General features: G+C 40.5%; 1 protein-coding gene across 1 annotated transcript; it reads left to right on the forward strand.

Annotated features, from left to right (window-relative positions):
* On the forward strand, positions 1–11,312 carry LOC122833189 (methylenetetrahydrofolate reductase-like). Its single transcript, XM_044120581.1, has 12 exons — positions 1–153; positions 470–731; positions 2,297–2,534; positions 3,780–3,910; positions 4,127–4,316; positions 5,298–5,548; positions 6,480–6,614; positions 6,776–6,956; positions 8,187–8,369; positions 8,456–8,557; positions 8,638–8,757; positions 10,005–11,312. Exons 1-12 carry the CDS (start codon positions 99–101, stop codon positions 10,257–10,259), a joined length of 2,103 nt encoding a protein of 700 aa, XP_043976516.1. The 5' UTR covers positions 1–98; the 3' UTR covers positions 10,260–11,312.
* The last annotated feature ends 3,032 nt before the right edge of the window (positions 11,313–14,344 follow it).

The raw sequence follows: 14,344 nt of genomic DNA on the forward strand, positions 1-14,344 counted from the left end.
CTCAGATTACATTAGCGCCGTTTGATCTGTAAACATGCAATCAGTGAAGGGACAGGAGGATCCGTTTTTAGTTTTAAGTTAGCAGTGGATCAGGTTTTATGGATTTCTGTTCAGCAGATGAAAGGGAGCAGGGCTCCAGAGTCAGCACGTTGGGTAACCTTTGCTTTACTTTTTTTCAGGATTGTCATTAATTGTAAGCCGTCATAAAATGCTCAAAACCTTACCCTTGCTCATGCTTACTTGTATATTTTCAGCTTATTTGGGAGGAAATAAAAAAAATCAGAAAAAATAATATATTAGTTCTTTTAAAAATGCCGAGTTATTGAATACCTGAATGAGTATAAACTTCATAAATATATAATTTTAGGATTGGGTTGAAAGAATTGGAATGAAGACAAACCTGCAGCTTCATTTTTTTTTCTCAGTGAAATCACAGAAACTCTGATTTATGTTTTGTTTTTTTTTCCAGCCTTGTTTCTCACTATGGTGAACCAGGTGCAGCAGGTGGACGGCAGCTGGCTGTCGTGTCGAGGCGACTCCAGCGGCGCCAGCAACAGCAGCGCCGAGAGCTCCAAGGAGAGCTCCCGCTGCTCCACCCCGCTGCTGGACGCAGACCGCTCTGATCGGCTGCGGGAGAAGATGAGGAAGAGGATTGACTCCGGAGATCAGTGGTTCTCCCTGGAGTTCTTCCCTCCACGCACGGCCAGCGGGGCTGTCAACTTGATCTCCAGGTACAGAAACCAGCCGACCTCCTCCAGGCTTTCTGAGGGGCTTTCCGACCTTTGACCTCAGGCAGACCCAAGACAGAGTATTCTGTTGAAAACCCAAGTGATGTGGAGAGTGTGGGAAGAAGAAAATAATCTGTTGTGTGCCAAGTTTTGGCACACAACAGATTATTGTTAACACATTATATTATTAATTCAGAAGGTAACTGATAAGAGGAGTGCCATTGTTAACATTTTATTACTATTTGTAGGCCTTTTATGGAATATTTTCTTCTTTTTTGTGTCATATTACATCTCCCGCACGCTCACGCACACGCTCACACACACACACACACACACGCACTCACACACACACACACACAGAGCTCCAGACCTCCACTGCCAAAGGAAACACGATCCAGAGCATTATACTAACTACACTGTTAAAAACTGTGAAGTTGAACATTTTTGATATGAACAATAATTGAGTTAATTCATCCTATTGAGGTCTAACTGTGTGAAACTGCTTCATATTTGAGTTTAAAAACTTCCATACCTGTGAGGTTGGGATTAAGATGGTAGGTTTTGCAGCTGACTGTTTTACACGTTTTTCTGTAACTTCAGCACGTATTTTTAAAAAATATTTTATTTTTTTTACCGCTATTGACCCTTTGCAACTACATCACCTGCCCATGATGAGGCGTCACCACTGACACTGGAAGTGAGGGACGCAAGTATTGAGACACTAATTTCTTTTCCTAAGTTGTTTTTATATAAATAGGCTCCTACTTGTTCAAGTCAAGTTAGCTTGTCTGCCTGGTTGTTGCTCATAAACAGCAATATTTACTAAAGTTGGTAATGTATGGTATTGATTTTTGGAAGAGTAAAGTAGATTACATTTTATTTTTGTTATTTGTTTCATATGTATGACAGGGCTTTTGTAAATGAGTTTCAATAGATTTTCCTGTATAAATAAAGGATCAATAATAATAATAACAATTTACTAAATTTGGAAATAGCTAGCTTAAAAAAACCCTTCTGCTGTGTTTGTTCATTTGATCAAATCTGCCAGTATTCAGACCACATGATTTATATTATTGATGTCATAATGCCATTACACAGAAACTGACTTAAATGCGTTCATGGTGAAGTGGGCCTCTTTCAGAAGAGCGTGTGTGAAGGCTCAACTCTTGTGGCAGTGTGTTTATGGGAGTATTTTTCCAGTCTGTCAGAGAACCATCAGTAAGTCTGTCAGAGACTGCTGTTGGATGAGAACATCCCAGAGGTGTTCAGTCCAACTTACACGAGAACCAGACCAGTCAAGTTCTGTCACATTAAACTCACTGGTCAGTTTCTTTTGGACCTCGCTTTTTGAACACACGCCCAGTCGGGGACATCTCTAGACTCTTAACCACTTTGGGGACATGAAAATGTCAGAATTTCTCGTCACACTGAAGTATTAAGATTTCCTTAAAAGCTACCAACACACCATCCCCCCCCCAGAACACCTTCAACACTTCAGAATATTCCAGTAAAACCTCAGATGAAAACATTTCAGAACTTTTTAAAAAAGTTTATTTGTGATGTGACAGGTTTGACCGAATGGGTTCTGGAGGACCGCTCTTCATTGACGTCACCTGGCACCCAGCGGGAGACCCCGGCTCAGACAAGGAGACGTCCTCCATGATGATTGCCAGCACAGCGGTCAACTATTGTGGCCTGGAGAGCATCCTCCACCTGACCTGCTGCAACCAAACCAAGGAGAAGATCACCGGCTACCTGGCGAAGGCAAAGCACCTGGGCCTGAAGAACATCATGGCGCTGAGGGAGGTACAGCGGAGACACGAAGGGCTCAGGACAGGTGTGACCTGGGAGGTTTTCCCTGGCTGTGTGTTTTATCTCCACGCCTCAGGAGATAAGAGCGGCATCAGTGTGTGGGTTGAGATTCCTGGAAAACAAAGAGCAACGCTTGATTTAGACTTCTGAGAAGCGACGCGTCTGTACAGGCGTTGTGCTGCTGTGAACGGCTGCAGCTGGAACTGCACTGCAGCGTCTCCTCAAGCATTCGCAGGGTTCTAGTCTCCTACCTCATGTTCTCCTGTTGTCTGAACAGAGACTCTGCCGGTCAGGTTTTCAGCAGAATTTTTTTATTCTTAAAAATTGTGCCGTGTACATCGAGCCTAGATTTAGAGTGGCAAAAACCGACAGAAGACTCTTTACAAACGGGTGTCCAGACATCTTGACTGAACGCACATGGTCAGTGGAGAGAGAACTTGGGCTTGGCTTTATCTGGTATTTTTATCAAAAGTACGGGATGGGAAATATGACAAAAACATTGACAGGAATAGAATGATCAGGATTTTTCACTATTTCCTTTCATAAAAGTATAGTTCTGAAATTAAAAACCTAACGTGTAACTTGGGTCAAACGATATTTCAAACCAACTTTTAATGATCTTAGACCGGGCTTTGCAGTATTTACGATTTATTTCTGTCCAGCTGAATGAAAACTGGTTAGAACCACTGATGTTACATTATCTTTTTGAAAAAGAGAAGTATAATTTTGGAAATTTGTTCCCCTTTTCAATTTGTTTTTTATTATTCAATTTCCTGAGGCATTTAAGGGGCAGGAGGCTGGTTCACATGATTATATAGCCTGTCTTTGCCCCCAATTAGATAATTATTGACACATTATATTATTAATTCAGACGGGTACTGATGACAGGAGTGCCATTGTTAACATTTTATTACCATTTTTAGGCCTTTTATGTCATATTTTCTTTTATGGGATGTGTTGATATTTGTGTAAAATATAAAAAAATCAAAGTTCCTAACTGAATGATTAGAGATCCAATCATTTAGAGGAACATCTCCAAAAAGTTGTTTCCCTGCTGCATGAAGCTGTTGGTACCATTTAGTTTTATTATCTGCTGCAACTTGGGTGAAAGTGATATATTGATACTGTACTGCTAAGAAAACAGAAACCATTTCTTACTGTCTGTAACGTCAGCTGCTGAACTAACTCCTGTAGTCGTCATTTTGCCAGATCACCCATCATGGCCACCATTAAACAAAGCTCTGGTTCTCTTCAGATCCAGTGGGAGACGACTGGGAGGACGAGGAAGGAGGCTTCAACTTTGCCGTTGACCTGGTTAAGCACATTCGATCAGAGTTTGACGAATACTTTGACATTTGTGTTGCTGGTGAGTTTTCACAGCAGAGAGCGTGCAACACGCTTCACTTATTGGGATTTCTAGCAGGTTTATGTACCAAGGCTGTTTCTAACTGGAGCATTTATCTGTCGGAACAACCAGACCCATCTGTGATCAGTTTGATTTCAGGTCTGTCCTGCTGACCTGCTGCAGGGTTCAGAGCTGTGGGTCATGGCAGACTAATCTGTACTTCCAGTCATTTCAATTAAAGGTCTTTGTGCCACCCTGAGGCAGAAAGCTACGAGCAGGATCTGCAGCACCTGAAGGAGAAAGTGGACGCTGGTGCAGACTTTGTCATCACGCAGCTGTTCTTCCGGCCTGACACCTTCCTGAAGTTCCTGGATGACTGCAGGGCGGTCGGGATCACATGTCCCATCCTTCCTGGAATCTTTCCCATCCAGGTACTAAAAACTTCTTCCAGGAAGATGTAAATCATCACGCGAACCCGTTGACCCATTTTCCTACGAGGCAGTTTTTTTTATCAGCTGCTGCACATTTCACTGTGAAGTCACCTGTTCATTAAGTTAAACAGTGCGTGAAAATCTCTGGTCGTTGTGCATAACAAGCAGTGAAGAAAGCTTCCTTTTTGATGTTTACAACCAAAGTTATAAAAGTCCAAACATATGTGATCATGGACCTGTTGAGGCTCGGTGTGTAACAAGTAGTGGGATCTATGGACAGAAGCTGTTTCACATGTTAATCTGTCCTAAAGGAAATGGTGGCTGGTTGTCTGGAAATGAGAAAAGAAACCCTGAATTCCTTCCTCAACTCTTCATACATGTTCAGTACATGAAGATCTGCTTTTAGTTTCACTAAACTAACCTAGTGTGTAACGTGCATGAGATGTAATGTACTGTAGCAGAAGATATACATCCTTGCACAGGTATAAATCCCTCACAGGACCCGCAGCAAAAGTTGATTTATAAAATTAATCTGTTTTTAGGATTAGTTTTATGATTGAGCATCAAATCAAAAGTTAACAGTGGATCAAAGTTGGTTTTATTTCAACAAATGCTACAGCTGGTTGATGAATTGTCCCAAACGTTATTGTGATAAACAATATTATTATTATTATTATTATTATTATTATTATTACTCCAAACCATTTTCAAGTAATAAAATGGTAATTGCATAATACTACAAGTTCTCAAAGATCAATACACTTTAAATTAAAATGAACATTTAACACTGGAACTGGAGGATATTTTAAATATACAAAATAAATAAAGCAATAGAAACAAAAAGGAATCATGAAGTCCCTGGTAGTTAAACTAGAATATACTTTATTATCCTCTACTTGACACCAATGCACCAGACTGAAGACTTTTGTCGTGTGGTAGGAAAGGGAGAAAAGAGAAAAACAAATTGTGTGTATTTTCCAGGGATACCAGTCGTTACGTCAGCTTGTCAAGCTGTCTAAACTTGAAGTACCAGAGGAGATCACTAAAGTCATAGAACCCATCAAGGACAACGATGCTGCTATCCGGAACTATGGGATCCATCAGGCGGTGGACATGTGTCGCGTCCTGCTGGACAGCGGAAAGGTACCAGGCCTCCACTTCTACACTCTGAACCGAGAAGTTGCCCCCATGGAGGTCCTCCGACAGCTGGGCCTGTGGGTAGAAGACCCCAGGTCAGTCTAACTCTACTGGCGACGGAGTAAAACATGAAACTCTGGGTCCTGAACCTGTATCGTTTTCCTTTCTACACGCTCTTATCCTGTGTTTGGCAAATGTTATTCACTAGCTGTGACCTGTGGAGCAGTTAGAAAAACAACTGAGGACTCTTTGACCTCTACCAGCAGCCGTTTGGAGGGCTGCCGGTTCGTCTCCCTACATACACTGGTGTGTGTGTGTGTATGTGTGTGTGTGTGTGTGTGTGTCGTCTACAGAATTAAGAACTTACTGTCGACTAGATGTTGTGGAACCGATAAGAAAATGTTTATAAGATGTTAGTCTTTAGACTTGGCTCCGAATTTGTTGGCAAGAGTTCCAGCTTGACTTGGAAAAACGACATGTGAACATACTGGGTTCATTCACCTTGGTAGACAATCGGCATTCTTTTTTGGTAAGTTCAAGGTTTCGCCCTGAAAACTTGCTAAGCCCGGTGGTCGGGGTTCTAGTTCAGTCATTCATCCAGCGGCCAATTGTGCTTTTGAGTTAAAAGATGTTTAAAGTTGACAGGAAATTTGAAAATATCACTTGATAATTATGTGTTATTGAAAGACTGGAGGATTAATACTAAACTCCAAGTGTAAAGTCTTAAAAGATGCAGACAAAAAAAACAACTTAAATAAATAAGCAATGCTACGCCTGGTGGGGGCACAAGTAAAGCCTGGCGGGGCGCCAGGCTTATAATACACAGAGAGAAACCCTGAAGTTGAAATTCATTCAGGTAGAGTAGAGTTCCTAATTACTCTTGATCTTCATGAAGACTAAGATGCATGGAGACCTAGTTGCAGCTGATCCTCTCTTTGTTTATTTCTTGCAAACTTTCTGCAAGCGTCTGGCTAAGAAGGCAGATTTTCTTTGGTCTGCAAACTCACAGATTGTTGTTTTCGCCAGACGCCCTCTTCCCTGGGCCGTTAGTGCAAATCCCAAACGGAAGGTAGAGGATGTCCGACCAATTTTCTGGGCCTCCAGACCAAAGAGCTACATCTACAGGACCCAGGACTGGGACGAGTTCCCCAACGGCAGATGGTAGGTCTAATCGGACACAGATTCAGCACTGCCTAATTCTTTGATTTTCTAAGTAAATGTTTCAATTTTAGAAACAACTGGAAGCATTGAGCTTACAGCAGAAGAGGACAAAGTGAAGCTGTACTTTGGTGACTGACCGACTGTTCTGCTGTTGTCTTTAGGGGAAACTCTTCGTCTCCAGCTTTCGGAGAATTAAATGACTACTACCTGTTTTACTTAAAAAGTAAGTCCTCTAAGGAAGCACTTCTACAGATGTGGGGGGAGGAACTGAAGAACGAACAAAGCGTCTTTGAAGTCTTCACATGCTACATCACAGCACAACCAAACCGAAACGGACAGAAGGTAACCAGGTCTACCTGCAGGCTGTCGCCATGTGAATGATCTACTGTTTAACCACACATTAATAAAGTCATGAAAAAGGGAAAGTACATTTATTTTAAAAATATGCAAAAATAGTATGAAGATGTATTGGTAGTCTTAAGGAAATCTGCAGATTTATGGCGAACAGTAGGAACAGAACTTCCTTCAGGCGAAGTCTTTCCCACCCTGTACTGTTGGCAGGGCCGGCTCAAGGCATAAGCAAACTGAGCAGCAGCTTAGGGCCACTAGGAGGCTTGTTTTGTATTTTTTAAAGTGATGATTTCTATGTGATTATATTAACAAAATCTCACTTTCATTGTAAATTATTGATGTTTTTTAATGTACTTCATCATGTAAACATGATCATGTATGCATGCATGTTTGTATAAAAATAAAAACTAACAATGCTTAGCCTGATAGGAGGCAATTAAAGCCTGGCGACCCACCAGACTTACAACAAACTGGGGGAAACCCTGTGTCCTATGTGATACATACATAAAGGACATCATGTAAAAAACACTGTCGGAAATGCAATTAGTCCATAGCAGGTGTGCCAATGATCTACTCACCTGACTGTTGATTGCAGAAATAGAGGGCCTTAAAACCAAATTTCTCTTAGGGCCCCAAGGAGGCCCCTGGGCCGGCCTTAACTGTTGGCAGTTTTCAAAAAACTTCCAACAGTGACTCCGTGACTGAGACAAAATGCTATGTATTACAGAAAAAAACCAAAACGTTTTCCTTTTCCAGCTCCCATTGCGCCGGTAACTTGTAATGAAGTGGGTGGAGCTCCACTTGGGTTGCAGGTGAAGGGCTGGGCACGGCTTGGGGTTGCTTGGTGTCTGCAGACACCAGCAGAACATTTATGTAGCACTTATTTCCCTCCAAAGAAACGGCTGTTTTTTGCTTTTTTTCTTCTGTTGTTGCATACATAAATGACGGAACCGAAGCTTCCAAAAAGTGGAAGTTACAATGCAGGAGTCAAAAAGTGGCTTTTAAATTGTAATGGACCTTTAAATCCATTCAAATCATATCTGCCCTTGAACGACCACAGCTCCCTTCATTTTGACATTACAATTTGAGTGATTGGATTGGTTGGTTAAATCATTGATCAATGAGTAAAATGTTAGGTGTTGCCCTGTCTGATTGATGAATGGGACTCCTAAAGCATCTTGCAGTCTGCTAAAGCCCTCGTGTCTCTCTCTCCACCCCTAGGTGTTGTGCTTACCCTGGAACGACGAGCCTTTGGCCCCAGAGACCAACTTTTTGAAAGACGAGCTTGAGAAGGTCAACAGACGTGGAGTCCTCACCATCAACTCGCAGCCCAACATCAATGGCAAACCATCCGCAGACCCTGTGGTGGGCTGGGGTCCTCCAGGAGGATATGTCTTCCAGAAGGTGCTGACTCTCTCTGTTTGGTCATCCTCAACAAACACGTTTTGCTCTGAAACGTCGCCTCAGCTCTCCGCTCTTCCATCCAATAGGCCTACCTGGAGTTTTTCACCTCCAGTGAAAACGTCACAGCCCTCCTGAAGGTCCTGAAGAAGTACGAGCCTCGTGTCAACTATCACATTGTCGACGTGCATGTAAGTCTGGACTGGGAGTCCTGCTAGTCGCTGTGTGAGTGCAGGTTGTACACGGGCCTCACTGGACGTTTTGTGTGCAGGGGCATAACATGACCAACGCACACGAAATGCAGCCTAACGCGGTGACATGGGGCATCTTCCCAGGCAGAGAGATCGTCCAGCCCACTGTAGTGGACCCAGTCAGCTTCATGTACTGGAAGGTCTGTAGCTTCAGGAGCCTTTGGTGAAGTTATCAACCTTGTCATTTCACATGTGGACTCCTGGAACATCGAAGTTTGTCAGGAGCTGTATCTGTTTGACTAAATCAAAATCATTTAACGCAGACGAAACAGGAAGGTTATGAGGTCTAAACGTGTTTGAATGGAAAACATTTAGCATGGATTTTCAGTTTTCACTAGTCATCACAGCTTTTCCGCAAATCTGACCAACCACACTAAATCTTTCTGTATTTCCTTATTTTCCCACCAATCACTGCAACTTTGCTGAATTTTGACCAATCGTTTTGGTCCTCTCCTAATTTAACTTCCTGTTTTGCAAAGTCTCTTCTGAGCCAAACCTGCAAGGTGAAACCACGTGTGATCCAAAACCGTATCATCTCAGTTACCTTGTTTTTTTGTTTTGTTGCAAAAACCATTTTGAGATGTTCTGTGGGATTTGCTTCTTCTGTGTAAACAGTTCATGTTACACAAAACTTTTGCACTTTGACAAAAATGCAAAAGATGAATAGATATAATTTTTATTAAGGGTTATATTTCAAGAAGACGCTTGAACATGTTATTTGCACTTTAAATATTAACTATGTTTAAAATCCGTCTTTTGAGAAGTTTATGTGCATCAGTTACAACTAATTAGACCATGTTGTCATAAAAATAAAGATAAAAAAATTTAGCAAGATCAACTGTAACTTTTTGAGACGGGGTGGCGGTAAAATCAGTAACAGGAGGTTCAACGGATCACAAAAAAATCTAAATTATGCCATGAATGGTAAAGAATCAAAATTAAAGATTTTCTTTCTTGATCAAATGAAATAAAAAACAAAAATGTTGTATTATAAATTGGTTGAAAACCAGTTTTCCACTGGTTGCAGTATAATTAAATCACAGTAGTCTAATATAATTGTGCAATTTTAGAGATAAAAACTATTTTTGGTTTTTAATTAAAGGCAACGGAGATATATTTTCTGGTCCTCTGAAAATTCATTGGGCATTTTTTTTACTTGTTCATATTTATGTTGTACATCATCAAACTAGTCAGGCATTTTATTTTTGTCAGGCTTATAAAAATTTTATGTCATTCACACTTAAAAAAAATAGTCTTATTTCAGAAATGAATGTCTCCCCTGCATCCATTGAATAAATTGACTAAACGCTGTCGTCACGGTGCTGAAAAACGTCTAAACATGTCGGACTGAAAGTGTTGGAATCATGTTTTTATCGCTGCGTTTCAGGACGAGGCGTTTGCTTTGTGGATCGAACAGTGGGCCAAACTCTACGAAGACGAGTCGCCGTCACGAATGATCGTCAAGTACATCCACGATAACTACTTCCTGGTCAATCTGGTGGATAACGACTTTCCCCTGGACAGCTGTCTGTGGCGGGTCATCGACATGTTCGGAACCGCTGGAACGCCAGCAGCGATGGCGGGGCTCACAGTAAACCACGGCGTTTCTAATGACTTGTTGAGGAAAGAGACAATTCAGTGAATTATTTCATGTTTTACTTTTATTTTCACCAAGAACAGTGCCTTGGTAAAATACTGATGTAGCCAACAAAGCTTTTCTAGTTGGAGGTTAGTGGAAGGGAAAACGGTGCTAACAAAGAAACTGAACTGTTTCAACTTCATAAAAAATGCAGCACAGTTTATATTTCACCACTAATGTGAAATGTATAAAATGAATAAAAGACAAATTCAACTTAGCGCCCCCTCCTGGACGGCATCGCTGCTGAGGAGGAACGAATAAGGAAGTAAACACAAAATATATAACGAAAAAATAAATGTGGGAATAAAAACAAGACTGTAGAATGCAAACTGAAATCTTGTTAAATTAATTTTCATTTGTAGATACATTTTAACGGTTTGTGTTTTCTTTATATTTTCCTGAAATATTTTGTATTTTTTGTCATTTCAGTTACAATTCATTTAAGTCGGATCGTCTCAAGGTTCAATCTATACCTGGTTTCTACATGATGAATAAAATATATCCAAATGAATCCAACTCAAAGAGGCGCTACAGTCGGTAGCTTTGCAGCAATCTTCTGAACAACCTTTACTTTTTGTTGGTGGTTGTTGATGATTAGCTGTCTGCTACTACTGGATACTTTACGTAGGACAGAGTCGTTGTAGTTTGCTTGAACTTACCTCATCTTTTGCCAGCTCAATGCTAATTGGCCAAAGGGTCTAAACAAAACAGGTATTAATGAAAATGTTGTTTGTTTTTTTATGTATCTAATTTTGTAATAAATCAATTCTTTCTTTATTGTGTTAACATGATGAGGCTGAGGTTGCTCCTGTATTGGACGGTTTCCCTGATAGATTTGAGGTCATATTTCTCTGTACACAAGCTGACAACAGTGCCATAAATGTTACTAATTACTAATTTGTTCCAATTAGCAATAGCACTTTTCAAGAAAAAATAAAATAATTGGTTATCATGTTACTTGAGACAGGTAGCAATAGATAGTTTGGAAAAAGATGTTCAGTTTGTGAACATTTGTTTGTAACGTTCAACTGAGTAAAGATCTTTTTGACTTATGGATCCTTTTCCATGTCTTTTGTTAAAACTTTGTCAGAAATACCAGATAAACTACTTTGACACGACTTTGTTTAATGCACATTGTGTTGCGTTGCCTCCCAGAGTCTCCTGTGTGAAAAGTCTTAATATTTTGTCTTCTTTATTTGCTCTTATGTAATCAGTGGAAGTCTGTGCATCAACCAGATCTGTGTTGTAATATTGATAGGCTGCTGAAGGTTTTAAGTCATCAGCCATGACATGGCTGATGGTCCAAAGTCCAGGTCATAACACTGGATGGTATGGTGGGGATTTTCCACTTGGTCATTAGCTGCTCAGGCCAAATATGTCCACACAGATGAATGGCGTGAGGGGGAGGAAATAAGTCAAACATCGTGTGAGCTGGACGCCCTCAACTTGACCTGAGTCCCTGACTTAATGGATTGACTTTAAATTTCGATTTAGAGTGACTCTCAAAAGAACATGCACACTTTAGACTTTAGCATCAGCTTAGCTTAACCTCTAGGGAAACAAACCTAATCCTCAGTAGGTCTTACAGACAGACGCACTGGAGCAGAAACAAACCGCCATTCTTCACTGAACAACAAGAGAAACATCCGTGGCACAGCAGGAATAACTGGAAGCAGCTGCTTTCAATGTGATTTAAGTCGGTCGCATCATTGTGGAGAACTTTTGGGCCTTTCTGGTTTAAGTAGAATCAAGTCTGAAGTATTTTGTGATTTTTATAAAGTTCAGATTAAAGTCAGTAAACCTATGATGCAAGTCCAAATCACATGACTCCAAATTATGCAAGTGATATTTTCTCAGATTTTCTTAAATGGTCAATGCAAATGAAATTGTGAACTATTACAGTATAAATCACATTTTACTGAACAAAGCTCCCCATAAGAACAGAAATTTTTTCAAAAATAAAAAATCTAAATGCACTCTTCCAAATTATTATGCACAGCAAATTTTTTAAACATTTTATGGATTATAAAGAACTGCAAACTGTCATTCTTTGAAGGTGCAGCATTAAGTGGTCACATGTACTAAAATCAAAAGCTGTTTCAATCAAAAACATCTTAACAGATGAGTTACATGTTAACATAGAACCTTCTTTGGTATCACAGCTCAATTCTTGATCCATTGAACTTGTGAGTTTGTGGAAAGTTTCTGTTTGAATTTCTCTGCAGGATATCAGAAAACCTTCCCAGAGCTGCTGTTTCAATATGAACTGCATCCACCCTCAGATCTTCTGCTTGAGGAAACTCCAAAGGTTCTCAATAGGGTTGAGGTCAGAGGTCAGAGGAGGATGAGGTCACACCATGAGTTTCTCCTCTTTTATGCCGATAGCAGCCAATGACACAGTGGGATTCCTTGCAGCATGAGATGGTTCATTGTCATGATGAAGATGATTTTGCTACTGAAGGTTCAGCTCGTCTTTTAGAACCATGAAAGAAAGTGATCAGTCAGAAAGTCCATATACTTTGGTGAGGTCGTTTTCAGACCTTCATGGACTCTGAAGGGTCGACCAATGATTCTCTCCTCATGATTTCAGCCCAAAGCATGACTCCACCACCTCCTTGCTGACGTCACAGTCGTGTTGGGATGTGGTGTCCATCCACCACCAATCCACTACTGCATCCATCTGGACCAACCAGGGTTGGACAGCAGTCATCAGTGAACAAGTCTGTTTGAAAATGAATCTTCATGTACGGCTGGGTCCACTGAGACTGTTTCTGCTTGTGAGCTCTGGTTAGGGGCCCAATAGTAGGTTGATGCACCACAAGCCTCTGGAGGATCCTCCACCTTGAGGTTCTAGAGCAGCTTCAAATCACTGTTTGCTGCTTTGTAGGGGCATTTTAACAGCTGCTCTCTTAATCTGATCAATTTGTCTAACAGGAACCTTCCTCATTATGCCTTTGTCTGTACAAACCAAATCTGTTCTGAATGAGCCACAAATCTCTTCACAGTACGATAACGCTTCAGTTTTTGTTAAATATCTAAAGTGTTTCAATTGTTTATGCAGTTTATGCACTATCAGGCAAATCTAATCTCAAAACTCAAAGCGTCCAAATAAATTTGGGACAGACTTTTAGTGTGGATAAAGTGCAGGTTTCCAAATCCTATAATAAGGAAGTTATAATTATTTTCACATACACATTTGAACAACTAGACATACACCAATATCTAGTTGTTTATTTGGATTTTTACATAGCTTAACAGAATTAGTGCTCCTAATTTGTGTCGGTGGTAGGAAGAGGTCACCAACTTTCTGCAGAGTCAATCACTGCAGACCTCCAACCTTTATGTGGCCTTCAGATTAGCTCAAGAACAGAGAGCTGCATCCAAACCATACATCACCAAGTGCAATGAAGAGCATCAGATGCAGTGATGTAAAGTACACCACCACTGGACTCCAGAGCAGTGGAGGAGCGTGCCGACCCCAGTGTGATAATGGTGTAAGAAAATGGATGGATGGATAAGGAATAGGATGTCACTTAATCTCATATGTGAGTCAAAGCAAGTGAGCGAATACTTTTGTAAACATAGTGAATGTAGAGATGAGCTGCTGCTCAGGGTGTCGTCTGCAGAGAGCTAACAGCACCACCTGGCGGTCGCTCGATGTATCAGCATGTGAACATGAAACGTCACCAATCTGTTCCACAGGCAGCACAGCAAAAAGCTACTTTTGTCTACAAAAGATAAATACGAAACAATATATAAAGAAAACCACATTCAGGCCCTCTGTTTAATATACCAACAACATTAAACTGTATGACATTAATTTAAATGTTTTGCGATGCCTAAATAAATTAATACAATGTTTTCAGGGTTGTTGTTTTTTTCTGGTACACACTGAGACATTTTAAACAAATAAAATACAACTATTAGACACAATATAAAGTTGATTTAAGTATTAAGTACCAAAACATTGACTTATGACTACCTGTGATGATAAAAATAGAAGTACAGTATGCATAGAAAAGTTCTTGCACTGCAGGAGACAGTAAAATGTTAAAATTAATGAAGCATACACACATTTCACACACTTG

This window comes from Gambusia affinis, linkage group LG01, assembly GCF_019740435.1.
Source record: "Gambusia affinis linkage group LG01, SWU_Gaff_1.0, whole genome shotgun sequence".
NCBI classification, from domain to species: Eukaryota; Metazoa; Chordata; class Actinopteri; order Cyprinodontiformes; family Poeciliidae; genus Gambusia; species Gambusia affinis.